Here is a 15937-nt window from a genome sequence, read left to right on the forward strand (position 1 = left end):
TGCTGACAGCCGGCCTGCAAGGGGATTCATGAATGTATAGAGTCAGACTCTCTCTTAGGCCAATAAAAAAAGGCTATACAGTATACCATATTTTGCAGTTGAAACACAATGAGCGCCGGGATTTCTTTCAAAATAGGAGCAGATATGGCAGATTTTACTCTGAAAGACCCCCCCACCCCCCTTCCATTCAAGACTTAAACTGGGACACATAACGTTGCATGTTAACCTTACGATGTGACATCTAAAGTCTCTCTAGAAGCGTTAATATTCCGGACGAGAGGCTTGCTGAAGTCAGAAATGAAGACAGAAGTATGCGCGTTTGGTCAAAACCACGGAGAGCTCCCTTAAGTATGAGATACAGTACGTAGCCTGGGGTCCACCTATGCATTCTATGGCATAGGCAGCTCCCGGCAGGATCCGCCAGGAGAATCTAGACGCAGCTGCGCGACTTGAGACTAATTAATTAGAGCGACAGAGAGAGAGGAGAGCGTGTGCGTCAATTTAACAAAGGCGCAGACGATCAGAAATCAGCAGAGTGATCGACGTTTGTGCTACTCTATGCCGAATTGAAGTGGACTCATTCCCTGCCTTTTTTGTCCTCCCTGGAAATAAAAACGTCTGGGTTTCCGAGGCTATGAGATACGAGGCATTCTGTCTGCGGCGTAAAGAAGGAAGTGAACGGCAGCGCGAATAGAAGGATAGGCCAACCAAAATAAATATTTTTATTTTTTGTTTGACATCAATAACAAAAGCGCTATGACGGCCCTAGACGTCATCTGGACTAGTCGGTTAGATTACACATGGCGGTTCTAGACGTCCTACATGCTAAATAGGTTAAAGAAAAGAAGCCTGTTGACTGCCGGACTATAGCTATGAGTTAAATTGCTTAGGTTGCACCTCTGGATTGCAGTTTGGTGTCACATGACAAAGGAACAGATATACTATTAACAAAATAAATAGCCAAAAACAATAGCACATTTTGATAAATTACTAACTTTTTCCAGGACTGGACAATGTTTTTTCTAATTTCAAAATATTCCAGGAATGTCATGATAGTGGGACCCTGACTGTAATTTAGATTATACCGGGATTATACCATTTGCCAATTAAATGCCAGGATAACATGTTTTTTCTTTCTTCCACCAGGTTTCCAAACAAATAGAATCCGGATTTGATTGGAAGAAGACTCACGGGCGACTCTTCTATCAAGCTGGGACCTCTGATGAGATGGAGATTTATGACTACACCTGGGATCATCAAGAGCACATTCTCAGCACAAGTGTTAGAAATATGGGTATTGTGGGCTATGAAAATGTCTCCCTCCTGTATTTGCTAACCTCCAAAGATGATGATGAGGATGAGGAATCTGAGCCTGAAGAGGAAGAGGAACCTCCCCTTTCCCCTCCATCATCTGCCTCGTCCACCTCGTCCTCATCATCTTCCTCAGGTGTTGAAGATTATAATGATTCCTCAGGTGTTGAAGATTATAATGATTATTAGTGGAACAGGATGAACAGTGACTTTGACACTGATTTTGTTTTGGAGTGAATTGGAATTGTATTCATCTTTAATTTAAAAAAAAACTCAAAGAAATGTGGTTTCATTTTTCACCACGCTCCCACTCTACTTTGAGCAAAAGTAGATAAGAGCATATTTATTATTGAGGTATTGTTTACATTATGCACACACCATATACTGTAGACAAATCTGTACAGATCGACACATATAGAACCTCTATACCTGACAGTGTTAAAGACTTAACCAGCAGAGGGAACAAAACCACTACCCCTGTCCATGTTGGTGCATCTGGCCTCCACAACATCAATTATCAATAAGTACCGGTATTTGTTCTTATAATGTAGTGGTCTAGGTACAGTGATCCTGATTCTTCATTTCAAGGAAACCCAGTTTGATATTCTGTAGGTGCTGTTAGGCGTACAGTATCTACTAGTAGGGAGACACCAAAATGTCTGCCTGGTATGCAAACTGCAGGGGCTTAAAGACCTCAGGTCACTCCTGTAAATATGGTAGCTTAAATAACACCCCTGAATTGCATTGTTACTTTACACATATTACAGTACATGCATATGTAAATCCTTCCCCTTAACCCATTTAGGACTGAAATGTTATGTTGCTATTAATCTGAGTTCCCAGAAGTTTTATTTTTCGCCACTAGGCGGGCGAGAAAGACCGTATCCCTGTGAGGGAAGTACCTTGCTCAGAATCTGAGCGGACACTCCCCTTTCCGGTCTGAAGCACTGTGCATACCATGAAAATAGTCCGAAGGGAATCCAATTCCAAATTGAATTGTAGTAGGCCACCACCGCTCAAGGAGCAATTGTTTCCCTTCCGTCTTTAATATTTAGATGTAGCGCCCACTCCATGTGGAACCCGCCCCTGTCTTTTGATTCGCATTTCATTTGAAACGCAACGCACTGGGCCACGCCCCTGCTGCACAGGATCTGAGGCCAATTTTCCTAGACTATGTTGCTATATACTGTGTAGCAACCAGAACCCCAGAAGGGGGTAAGAGAGAGTATACCATACAAGGAAAATTTGAGAGAATAATAGTTTCCATTATGACAATTGACATTTAACCACTTGAAACCCAGCATGACCCTGGTCTGATTGTGAACTAAATTAATTGGCTTTCCTTATACCTCTCCAAACTCGTATGTGCCTTCATCCTTTTTGATGTCATGTATAAGCAAATCAGGCTTCAGTGTAGTTCGTCCTCTTAAAACGGTCTCTTGGGAAGTCCTGAAAGATATGAGCAGATTATTAATATCATTGATTGGCACAAAGCAAGTCACTTCTCTCATCTCTCAAATCCTCTCTTAGCGCACGATCATTTCCAATAGAGGGTATGCGCATGCATAAAGTGAATGGCAGATCGAGTGGCAAAGTGAATTTAATGTTGTTTAAAGTAATTTAATGGAATCAAATAGGACTTTTCTGTTTGGATGTATGGGCTGTCAAGGCCAGAAAGTAGTTTTTTGCCACTCAGTAGGCATTCCCGCAAAACGTCCTGGTATGATGATGATGTCACCCTCTATAACAAATCGACCTGCCGATATATATTGGTTTAGTCGATTTATCAGCAATATTTAACCTTTTTTATGACATCGGTATCCTCAGTTATGTAGCCGATGTGTCTACATTTCTTTTTACAACGTTCAACATGGCGTCCCTATTTTTAGACAAAACATTTCAAAAATCTGGCGTCGGCCAGGCTCTATACAGTATTCTTCTCTCATTATCACCTCCTAATATTCTGCCCCATCAACTTACTCGGCCAGATGTCTGCGCGTGTTAACCCATTCTGACCGGGCACCCATTTTGGTGTCAGCATCATGTTATGCTTTAGCTATTTAAAAATAGCAGATCTACAAGCTCATATCGCGCCACCGAGTGGCGCGATACGAGCTTGTAGGTCTGCTATTTTTGAAAAATCGAAGACACTTTTAGAATCTGATCTCAGGTCAGAATGGGTTAATAATGAAACTGTCATGATGTAATAGACATTTTTAGAATCTGATCTCAGGTCAGAGTGTGGTAGGACTGGGCCAAAGTAGTGTGGAGAGCAGAGTGGAGCCGCCCTCCACTCATGTCTGGACCATGGTGGGAGGGGTGATCAAGAGAGAGGGGGAGGGGGGGATAAGGAAACTATATGAGTTAGAGACCATCAGACCAATTGTAAAAACAAAAATGAAATATTTTTATATTTCTCTTAATATCGTAACACACTGGACAAATGAATGTCTTCACATAAAATGACTTAATTCAACTGCCTGATGTTTAGTCATAAGACCATGCCCGTTTCACAGCACAACATCCCAAGACAACGGGGCCTGTCACAATGCTTACTTGAAACATGTCAAAATACATGAAATAGACTGGTATTGGCCTACTCATCGGCACAGATGCTTCAAAGGTATTGGAATAATGATTAATTACCAAGAATACAAAACATTTGTCACCCAACATACCAGTATTATAGTTATTTTGCTTGCATGATGCCTGCTTACTGACACTAACATATCTCCTTGTCTTTAGCACCATTTTTCTGCTACTCACGGTTGAAGGCCATAGCTTTCTTGGCAAGGTGGCCGGCGTCGCTGGACCTGACGGTGGTCCATGGTGGGTGGAGGTGGGTGGAGGTGGGTGCACTTTGTCACCTTTTTTCACCCCGGAGCTGTTTGCATGCCTGTAGGTGTAGGTTAGGATCAGATATTATTATTAGTAGTCAATTCAATCTGACAGATCTCTGTATGACTACAGAGATAATGGTGCACCAATTCGGGTGAGGTTTGGACCAAATCTTTTTGTCGAGGCAAAATGAGTGTGCGTGCAAAGTTTCACGCAGAGCGGTCCGAAGGTGCCAGATATTAGCTGCTCACAGACACACATGATGGACAGGGGCAAAAACATGGTTTCTGGCCTTCAGCCATGTGGCCTGGCGGAGACAATAACCAACAACAACCAAAATTAATAATCAACATAACCCTCATCATCATATTCAGTCGCACTTCTGACATTAAGGTTATGTAGGCTACAGATGGGGGCTTCAGGTGAAGCCAATAAATAGTATTTTTGTATAAGAAGCACTTTTTACCTTTTCTTGTCTACCCCGGATTTGAATGGGGTTTCATGCTCAAGGGTCGCAGCTTTTACCATTGAACTAATTGAATTGAATCTTGACCATAGTCAGAATTGGTGTCAGATCCTGTGTCTAGGTGAGACATGACCTTTGACACCATCTAAATGTCTCAATAGAAGAGCAGGGACACAAAACACATTATTATACTGTATTAACGTGCACTAACATACAGATATGACAACATTCAAATGTATATAAAAATGTTACACAGTGAGGTTAACCCATTCTGACCTGAGATCAGATTCTAAAAATGTCTATTACATCCTGACAGTTTCATTATTAACCCATTCTGACCTGAGATCAGATTCTAAAAGTGTCTTCGATTTTTCAAAAATAGCAGACCTACAAGCTCGTATCGCGCCACTCGGTGGCGCGATACGAGCTTGTAGATCTGCTATTTTTCAATAGCTAAAGCATAACATGATGCTGACACCAAAATGGGTGCCCGTTCAGAATGGGTTAAATCAACAACGTGCTTCACCAAATGAAATGATAGCCAACATCCATGATATCCAGAGACCTTCTGAAGCATCATTAGGGGTGATTTCCAGGAATCAATGTGATTGTCATTTTGGTTGATGATGATTGGACTGCCCGTCTGAAAATAACTCCCTTAATGTCCAATCATTTCATATACCATGGTCTCAAAATAACTATACGGAAATATTTATATATTTACAGAATATTTACTTTTATTTACGTCTATACACAAAATGTACTCAAGTTAAATAGATAGATTACAGTGCCAATAATATTGTCCTACAGAAATACTACGGTTCTGAAAAGTTCTGAAGTGCAATAAATGGGAAATCTATTTCCCATTTATAGCCGTTATATAGCCGTTAGAGCTATATTATTTATATTCATGCTGTATTATATGTGGGTGAGATTTCTTCCATTCTTTGAGAAAATATCCTCAATTAAACAATGAAATATGAAAACCTACAGATCTAGAAAAGTAGGCTATTCTCTTTATACAAGTGTCCTTGATAATTAAAGGTCAATAAAAAATAATAATCCTTTAAACTGTTTATTAATTAGCCACATGGACATGAGAAACAACATAAGGAACCAATGATTATTTATGTAGCAACATCACATAAATGTTTTTAAAAGTCACTTAAAAAACAAACAGAAATAAATTAATTACAAATAAAATTACATTGAAATCATGATGTTAAAGTAATTACTAGTTTGGCACAGTCTGTCATGCTTTCTTAAAGGGATCGTGACAAAGAAATTGCACCCAAAAAACCTTAACTTTTAACATTCAGTCGAATTTCTGTGGTCTGGGGTTTTCTGGCTCAAACAAGTGATCTGATTTGCCTGTGGACTGTGAGGTAAGATTTCACAAATCCCATATGACAAGAATTTGCCAGCAGATGTCACTGTTGAGGGATTTTGCCTGTTTTCAATGCAGCTCAAAAGGTTTCAGAACACACAGAGAAAACTCCAGACGACAGAAAATCCACATTCAAAGTTCAGGGCGTGTGGGTGTAATTGAGGTCATAGAACCTAAAAGAAAAATATAAATAAATGAAAATTAATGTCATTAAAGGTGCAGTGAAACGGAAATGTTGGGCATTTTATTTTGACTCTCACGTGCAGTGTCGTTTGTAAACAAAGTGACAGAGACGTGGGGCAAATCCAGGGGATTATTGCGAACGCAGTGAGCCACTTACTATGACAGCAAGGGCTGAATGTCTGTGTGTGTGTCTGTGTGTGTGTCTGTCCCGCTGTTACACCACCCGCCCGCCACCAGAGGGCGCAGCTGTAGCACACACACACACACACAGGGCGCAGCTGTAGCACACGCACACACACACACACACACACACACACGAGCTGCGTTCGCTTTCCGCGTTTGCGCGTCTTAATTGTTTCTAACCTATACACAACCTATATACATATTTTAGCGTGATGATTAGGCCTACGTTTAAAATGAGTAATACATTGTTTGGATGTAATCTTGAACGAGATTAAAAACGGAGTAGTTCTTTCATCAAAACCAGCTGTGTTGGAGCCGGAGGACAATGAAGCATGGTAATCAAACTGGTGAGCTTCATTTTTTATTGGCTTTTATTGACGTGGGCCTCGACACGTCATCACGCAGCATGTTTTCGTTTTCAGGAAGTAATTAAAATATATATTTTTATGGACTAAAAACTCACAAATGAGAATTTGCCCATTTTCTTGGCATCGATCGTTAGGTATGCCCCTATGATGACCACGGATATGGTTTTTCTTTTCACTACACCTTTAATGAATGAGTCCATATAGGAGCTTTGTCAACAAGTACTGTTGAAGAAATGCCTGGAGTCGTCATGTCTATAAAGGCAGCACTTGAGATGTCGAGAACATAATATTCTGAAATGTTTGGTTAATTCATTGCTGAGCTTTCCGTCAGTGTCAGTGGTCTAATTCAGCTTCATAACTCCCACAAAGAAACCTTTCACCTCTAACATCTAAACCAGTGGTTCTCGAGCGTTTTCATACAGTTATTGGAACCCCCAAACTGATATGTATTTAGCTGTGGACCCCCATCACAAATATGTTGTGTCCGGGACACCACACACACACACCTAAATTATGTTTCTGCATAGAAGGTCATTAAAGTTAAATTCCTTACTTCACCGCCGTGTATTGGTAAATTGCTTTCCTCCATCAATACATGTTTGTTTGAGCTCCGTCAGTCACATGTAGGACGCCCTTATTTAACCAGGTACTTTTAAAGTGCTTCCTTCTTCAGTTTGATCCTTCATACATCCCACTAATACTTCATTCATGTTGCTTTCATTTGGCACGACAGCACCCCCATGTGGTCAGATAACGCATAGCCTTTCAAGTTCAGTTAGAAGTATAGTCAGCAATTGCATGGGCATGGCGGTAATGTGGCAGTAATTGTCATGAATTTGATGTTACAGCACCTCAGTGTGGTCAAATACCGCCACTTCTTAAATTTCTTCATTGAACAACACTTGTCAAAAGGGCGGTATGAACTAAAAAGCAAAGAGTAAAGTGTTTGCAGTGGCTTATTATGGCTTGCCTCTTTCACAAGCGGAATGTGTTCATCATAGATTCAATGCTGGTTCCTTCTCTCAGTTTATCTTAGACGTGCAAATGTACAAAAATACAAAAAGTTAGTTTGTTTTGTTTCGTTCCTTCACAAATAACAGTTTTCAAGTCCTGTAGATATGTTACTGGCTTATTTTACTTGAACCATTAGTAAGAGCGTACACAGTGTAACCAAATGGACCCGTAGTACTACGGGGTCCATTTGGTTACACAGTGCAAACTCTCAGATTCTACAGTGTGTCCTTGTCGTCGTTTCTGTAAGTGGAATGGTTTTGCCGGTGTCTTACCAGTGTCACATAACCACCAGACTTAGGCTCTGACTTGGAACCTTCAAGGAACGAGAGACAGAGACCGGCTCCAAAAACTCCTGTCGGCGGGATCTCCAGTCCAGGCAGACACAGAGAGACTGTGAATGCAGCTGGCCGCCGCCTTGTCGACGGCCTATATGCCCTGGTAAGGGTGTCAGGCATAAGTAAGTAAGTCATTCTACAGTGGGGGTTGGAGGGGGTCACCTAGGCTGTACACAAGGTGGTATGTAAGGTAAGTACGGTTGTTGTAAACAGAGCGAGCCGTGGTTGGGCAGAGGGTGGCTGTAATAGTGTTCAACCAGCACATCCAGAGATGGGAACTTGACGTCGCTGTCCAGGAACACCGTATCCTCCTGTGTGGCACCAGAGACACGTAGTCATTAACAATGAACCCATGTAGGACTGAGGCCAAGTCATCAATGGATGAAATATTATTCAATATAAAATTAGCAATATATTTATTATGGTTTGGCGATTAATTGGTTCTGCTTTTTAGGTACTCTGATCAAGCGCATCAGTCTCAACCATAGGGACTCCCCCGTACCTAAACAGCAGATCCAAAACGACAGGTGGTAGCTGGGGTGGAGGAGGGTGAGCAGCAAAGGTTTAAGCAGACAGCAGTGCAGCAGTATCAGTGTGCAGCAGCAAGCAGGACGAGTAGTGCAAACTTCCAGTTTAAATAGCCAGTATGAAGATGGAATGAGTCTGTGATTGGATGAAGTGAATCATGAGAATGACAATGTGATGCTGAGGCGGCCCAATGAACAGCCGGCAGCAACTGCACTGAGTTTCCTGACTGAACTTGCTCTGTCTGTGACAGGCGCGACGCTCATTTTCTATGTCAGTGATTCTCAAACTCTCAAGGACCCCGCCAATAATATGTAATTGGCCGCCGAGCCCCATCTGAAAGACCTGAGGCCAATTCAAGAATCACCGTCTAAATCCTGACCACAGTTTTCTGAAAAACGTCTATTTTTGATTCAAATTATAACTTTTTTTTAAGCATGCTGCTGTATATCGTGGAAACCTTCAAAAACTGTCAGTGTTGGAAGGTCAGACTGTAGGAAAGCTGAGAGGGAGACAGTGTAGGGGAGACAGACGGTAGGGAAGTCGAGAGGGAGACAGTGTAGGGGAGACAGACGGTGGGAAAGCTGAGAGGGAGACAGTGTAGGGGAGACAGACAGTAGGGAAGCCGAGAGGGAGACAGTGTAGGGGAGACAGACGGTAGGAAAGCTGAGAGGGAGACAGTGTCAGAGAGACAGACGGTAGGAAAGCTGAGAGGGAGACAGTGTCAGAGAGACAGACGGTAGGAAAGCTGAGAGGGAGACAGTGTCGGAGAGGGAGACAGTGTCAGTGATTTTGTTTCTTACCTCCTCAAACATCCTGTAGTTTCTGGCTTTACCCTTACTCTCTTCCCAGACTACCAACACCTGGTAAACACAGAGTGAAAACATACCCATTATAGGTTTTTTGTTTGTTTGTTTGTTTGCAAATCATACAAAAGTACAATGAACCCATTAAGACCTGATGCCCATTCTACAAATGTTCTCACCCATTTTCAAAATTCTACTTTCAAGATCTTTCAAAAAAATGCATCGTGGGACAAAGTCATGTGCTGGGAGCTTGTAGATCTGCATTCTTTATGCTAAAATAAAATAAATAATAACAGATGCTTTCCTGGTATTAATTAATTCGCTGAAAATGGCAGATCTACAAGCTCACAACATGTCGCTCTGTGATGCAGTGTAAGCTTGAAGATCAGCTATTACCTTGGGTGTTTTAGTGCCTTTCCTGATGGCATATAACCCGTCCCGCGGAGTGTTGGGACACTTTAGGAACAACCTGCAGAGGACATCATCATTATCATCATCATAGTCAAGGGATTATATTATTATTATTATTAGCTAATAAAATAAAGTCTTACATTTCCACATCGCCAGTGTCAGTTGTGTCGATGAAAACAGATACTGGTAGGTGAACCTGCAGATAAAAACATACATATATAAATAAATAAAAGATAACAAATTCAGACAGAAACACTCACGTGAAAGTAGCTTGTTCTATTTAATGCAATAAATGGAATACAGTTAAACTTGGAGTTAAAGGTTCCGCTTTGGGGAGGGAGGGCGAGATCCATTTGAGCCGACCGACGCGGCGGTCGGTAAGTCCGGCGGTGGGACTTACCAACCGACCACCGTCCGACTGGTCGGTGGGACTTACCAACCGACCACCGCGTTTATTATTATTATTAGACATTACGCAGCAGCTCGCACATGCATGCTGGGTGGAGAGAGAGAGAGAGAGAGAGAGAGAGAGAGAGAGAGAGAGATAGAGAGAGAGAGAGAGAGAGAGACTGCGTGTTAAAAACCCCATTGTGGGGAAAAGGAACTCGATCCACGCATGCACTTCTCAGAGTGATTAGCCTACTAATGATTGACACGACCATGGTTTTACTTTTACCTCAGTAAAACTATACCTAAACCTAACCCTAACCTTAACCTCAGTAAAACTATACCTAAACCTAACCTTAACCTCAGTAAAACTATACCTAAACCTAACCCTAACCCTAACCTTAACCTCAGTAAAACGATACCTAAACCTAACCTTAATCTCAGTAAAACGATACCTAAACCTAACCCTAACCTTAACCTCAGTAAAACTATACCTAAACCTAACCCTAACCTTAACCTTAACCTCAGTAAAACGATACCTAAACCTAACCCCAACTCTACCCTTAACCTCAGTAAAACTATACCTAAACCTAACCCTAACCCTAACCTTAACCTCAGTAAAACTATACCTAAACCTAACCCTAACCCTACCCTTAATCTCAGTAAAACAATACCTAAACCTAACCTCAGTAAAACCAACACAGTGGCTGGGGGGCGTTTCCAAGAGCCCTGGCGACCGCCGCGTCGGACCACGGACCGACACGTCGGGCGGCTCAAATGGATTTGGCCCTTGCCGGCTTTGGGAGATGTTCTTTATGTCGCAGCAGCATGCTAAGCAAAATCAGGGAACATCAGCAAAAGCCCCATAGGGATACAATAGTAATACATAAGCAATACATTGGTTGGCTTCCGCCGCTAGTCGGATCGGCCCCTCTTTGCCCAGAAAAGCACAGCGCTCTTTGAGGCTGTACTCTCAGTGTACAAATGGATGCATGGACACTTTGAACAGTGAACACCTAGGAGTTTACTGTACAAACAAAACACCAGTATAGAAGGGTACCTCAATATTACAGTAGCGCTACCTACATTTTCATAGTCGTCATCGGAATCTTCCTCTCCGCCACGCTTGGATTTGGGTTTCGTCTTCGCCTCGTCCCCCAGCGTACGGAAGCTCTGTCCGTCGCCAGATGCCCTTCTGAAGAGAATTCATGATTTAATATATTTATCCGTGTGTGATAATAATTCATATTCTTGTATATTATGATGTGTATTGTAGGTCAGTGGTTCTCAATCTCTTTCATGTCAAGGACCCCCAAATTGACACTTATTAGCCTGCGGACCCCCATTAGAAAATATATGCCAAGGACCCCCATAAGATGTTTATGGGACACGAGAAAGGACCCCGAGTTTGACATGCATCAGGCTACGGACCATCATTTAATGGCATTTCTATCTCTGGGACCCATGTATATTGTAAAATCACTATTAATTTAACTGAGAGTGTACAAATGGAACCGAATTAACCTGTTTCTTACTTACAGACAAATAAGGGTCCATTTAGCTGGGCAAGGACCCCTAGGGGTCCACCACATACAACCACTGTTCTATGTGGTGCTATATACCGCATACATAGTGTGGTATGCGATCATCAGATACATATTGTCGTATGTGAGCTACTATTCGGAAATGGCAAGATATATTACAAGATATTATTTTCAACCGATTCTGACTCATTTTGAATTTGAATTTTGAACACAATGATTCGGGCACGTACGGGCACACATAGACATCAAAGGCGCTCAAGCCCATGCCCTTTTACCCGTCTGCACAAAGTGCCCTCTCCAGACCAAGAATGCAGCTTTTACTAGTTTTACTAGAAATGCCCCCTTTTCCATGCCATACCAGAAGGCAGCGTTCAAGAGATTTGACTTTTCTTTACAGTCCTGAACTTCAATGCAGTAACGTGTCGCCCTCTGTGTAGAAATCTATGCCATAGGTCGCATCTCCAGAAGCTTGGTTAAACCGCACCGAAAATAGCCGATCTACACGCTCACAACGTGTCGCACTCAACACAGTTGGCTAAAACGTGAAACGGCCCGTTATAACTGCACCGTGAGCCCCATTTGAAAAATGTAGGTTGGTCCTAGTGGGAACGTGCGTGCAAAGTTTCACGGCAATCAGATGCTGCGTTCATGATTTGAGGCCTACATGAAGTAGTGAAATGTTAATGTTGCAAGATCCAAGCTAAATACTTCAATAAGCGCATGATAAATGATTTATTACGAGGCATCGTTTCCACCAGGCAGATGAAAAATCATAGTTAATCTAATAATAAATGTATATTTAACTGTTAATACCTGCATAATGAACCGTTTTAAGATTAAAGCAACAAGGGTTGAACAATGACATGGCTATTATAAACAATAAATGGTAAATTTATATAGCGCTTTTATCCAAAGCACTTTTACATAGATTGTGAATTACATTCACCCATTCATACACCGATGGCAGAGGAAACCATGCAAGGCACCAACCTGCACATCGGCAGCAATTAGGGGTTCAGGCTAGGTTCTTGCTCAAGGACACTTCAGCACAAACTCTGGGTGAGCCCGGGATGGAAATCTGAACCTCATGGTTCCCATCCGGCCATTCCACCGGCCACTCTACCCTTGAGACACTGCCGCCCTAATAATACATTTTAAAGCTTGAATTAATGTTCTTGAACAGTTTATAAAATGTAAAGTTAATCATAAGACCTTATACAAGTCTTAAATAACAAACACGCTCAACATTAATCTATTGAGTTAATAGTTTCATGAACAATGCTATTAGTATTTGCTTTTTCACAGTTAAATCAGGGGAGAGCGCGAACGCAGTCCCCCACTACCACAAATTATGCAGTCGAGATTCCCACATTTGGGGAATTCGCAAGTATATCAGCTCGACCGGAGTGCAATGGCCAAGCCTCAACCTGGGTGAACCACCTTCATGATCATGGTGTCTCCCCTGCCAGGTAAGTATGAGTTGTACATGCCAGACATGGAGGAAGTCACTCACACACATACCAGTCCGATTGACGGTTGGTGTCTCACACACACACACACACACACACACACACACACACACACACACACACACACACACACACACACACACACACACACACACACACACACACACACACACACACACACACACACACACACACACACACACACACACACACACACACACACACACACACACACACACACACACACACACACACACACACAAAACCATCATATTTCTGTAACATAGTTGATGCTAGTTTGGGAGAAATATGCTACAGTTTGACCAGAATCCTCTACCCATCATGCATTGCAGTATCACATGGCACTCACTAGTGGCTCAGTTACACCCCTCCCCCGCCATGCGGGAGGGGGGACGGGTGACTGACTCAGCTGTATCAGATAAGGGCTTCTTGTATTTGTAAGCATGTATGCTTGTTGAATATATAAGCGAATATAATGTTTAAAACATTGTAGCAGGCCTGGGCCATGGCTCAGTGGTCCAGGCACCTTGGCTGGCAATCCAGTCTGGCAGTGTGCCGCGGGTTCGACTCCCGATCCCGACGGCCTTTACTGCATGTCTCTCTCCTGTCAACCTACTGTCTGTCCCTCCATAAAAAATATAAAATAAAGGCGAAAGCCACAAAAAATAATACAATAAACATTATAGCAAAACAGCCTAGGGGTTTTCAAGATTACACCTACCAAAACTTTTTTAATAGTTCTATTATATTATGTGTTGAATACTTGTCTGCCTGCCACTTCATATTAAAAAAAACGAAAAAATGCAACAGTTCTGTGCCAACTTGTTTTGTTCAAAACTGGGCATTTTCAAACGTTGGAAGCCAATCTTAGCCATTCAGGATGGAATATGAAAAATCAGACAGATCCATCTTGACTGTAGAATTAATGTGTAAAGATTTGCTTTGGACAAAATATGTAGGAGTAACTATAATACAGTGTTTTGCAAGAATTGGCCTCCTGGTGGCACTATAACAGGCCAATGTGAAAGATCTGGGCCTGTACAGTACATTTATGTATATTGACTGTTTGTATGTGACACCAGCTTACTGTAGGCCTGGGGTGGTGCCTCCAAATCTGGGCTTGGCTGATGGTACTGGTGGTTTGGATGTGGGTGGGGGAGGTTTAAGATGAGTCACGGGAAGGTGAGACGGTGGGGGTGGAAGGGGAGAGACGTGTGGAACAGGCTCCATCCCCCCAGACCTGGGGTCACCAAACCTCGGGTTGAGCCCCACAAAGTGAGGTGGCGGTGGGAGCGCTGGGCCCAGCCTGATGCCCCCCGGAGAGCCGACTGCCCCGTGGCGAACGCTGACGGGAGAGAATCCTGCAATGGTCGAATTGTATCCTGGAAAAAACATTTTAAAATAGTTCAAATGGCCGATCTACAGTACAAGCTCACAACGTGTCATGAAGTAGATCGGCTAGTTGAACCACCAGTTTTTTTTTTAATGGTTTTCTAAATAGTAAAATATGTTTAGGTATAAACCATTCTGAACGGGCACCCATTTTGGTGTCAGCATCATGTCATGCTTTAGCTATTGAAAAATAGCAGAACTACAAGCTCATATCGCGCCACCGAGTGGCGCGATACGAGCTTGTAGGTCTGCTATTTTTGAAAAATCGAAGAGCGACTGACATTTTTAGAATCTGATCTCAGGTCAGAATGGGTTCATCAGACCAGTGTGTGTCCGGCGGAAACCTCGTATGAATCTGATCTCAGGTCAGAATGGGATAAGGGTGCATATAGGGCCTTGCTTGTAGAATCAGGTCTACTATATGTTTAGGTATAAGGGTGCATATGGGGCCTTGCTTGTAGACGTGCTTGTAGAATCAGATCTACTATTTTTGTTACGTTGAATCTTTTTGTGTTCGTTTTTTTGTTGTAATATGGATTAAAGTTATAATAAATAACAAACACAAAAACTAAACTTAAACTAAGCCTTTAAAAAAAGAGTAACGAATCAAAACTATACTGAAATGGAAACAAAGAATAATAATAAAAAATAAATAAAAATATTAACCCATTTTGGGCGGGAACCCCTTTTGGTGTTAGCATCATGTCATAGTTTAGCTATTGAAAAATAGCAGATCTATGAGCTTGTAGGTCTGCTATTTTTGAAAAATCGAAGAACGACGGACATAGAAACATAAGCTTTTTCAGAAAACTGTCAGGATGCAGAAGACATTTTTAGAATGGTCAGAGTGGGTTTTAATCACCTTGATTGTGAGCTGGTGTGCTGATGGCCAAGCGGCTCTCCACTTGCTTGCAGAAGGGCAGCGTGGCGGGCAGGGGGAGAGCGGCCGACGGAGGGGGTCCCCGGTCGCCGCGCTCTTGCAGCGACGACATCCTGCGCTTGCCGTTGGGGGGAGGCGGGGGGGGAGGCGGCGTGCTGAGCTTCTGGAGGGGAGGGGGAGGCGGGGGCGGGCCCTTTGGCAGGCAGCGGGGAGGGGGGAAGGCGGGGGGAGGGGACTTTTTGGCGGCGGCGGCGGGCCGGTTGGGGGCCGGGACGGGAGGAGGCGGCAGCTTGTGGAAGGGCAGGCTGGGGACCGGGGGAGGGTGGTACGATGGGGGAGGGGCCACGGCTTTACCTGTTATGGGGAGAGCATGACATCATCGGCCATGTCGGGCATGTCCAAAACAGTTTATTTTTT

The 15937-nt window shown here is 42.9% G+C and overlaps 1 protein-coding gene across 4 annotated transcripts in view; it reads right to left on the reverse strand.

Annotated features, from left to right (window-relative positions):
• LOC310879167 (SH3 domain-binding protein 2-like) overlaps positions 1 to 15937 on the reverse strand; it is a 55573-nt gene that overhangs the window by 14456 nt on the left and 25180 nt on the right. For 3 of the 4 annotated variants that reach the window (XM_083793617.1, XM_083793615.1, XM_083793616.1), the window contains exons 8-14: positions 15503 to 15874; positions 14336 to 14630; positions 11301 to 11409; positions 9968 to 10023; positions 9813 to 9885; positions 9414 to 9473; positions 7458 to 8396 (exon numbers count right to left, since the gene is read on the reverse strand). In XM_083793617.1, the coding sequence (XP_083649743.1) occupies positions 8244 to 8396; positions 9414 to 9473; positions 9813 to 9885; positions 9968 to 10023; positions 11301 to 11409; positions 14336 to 14630; positions 15503 to 15874 (1118 nt within the window). In that variant the 3' untranslated portion in view covers positions 7458 to 8243. Of the gene's footprint in view, positions 1 to 4077; positions 4208 to 7457; positions 8397 to 9413; positions 9474 to 9812; positions 9886 to 9967; positions 10024 to 11300; positions 11410 to 14335; positions 14631 to 15502; positions 15875 to 15937 lie in introns of those variants that run through there. The other variant, XR_014570951.1, reaches the window with a different exon arrangement.

The sequence above is a fragment of the Protomyctophum parallelum genome (assembly GCF_964188405.1).
Source record: "Protomyctophum parallelum genome assembly, chromosome: 21".
Taxonomy (NCBI): domain Eukaryota; kingdom Metazoa; phylum Chordata; class Actinopteri; order Myctophiformes; family Myctophidae; genus Protomyctophum; species Protomyctophum parallelum.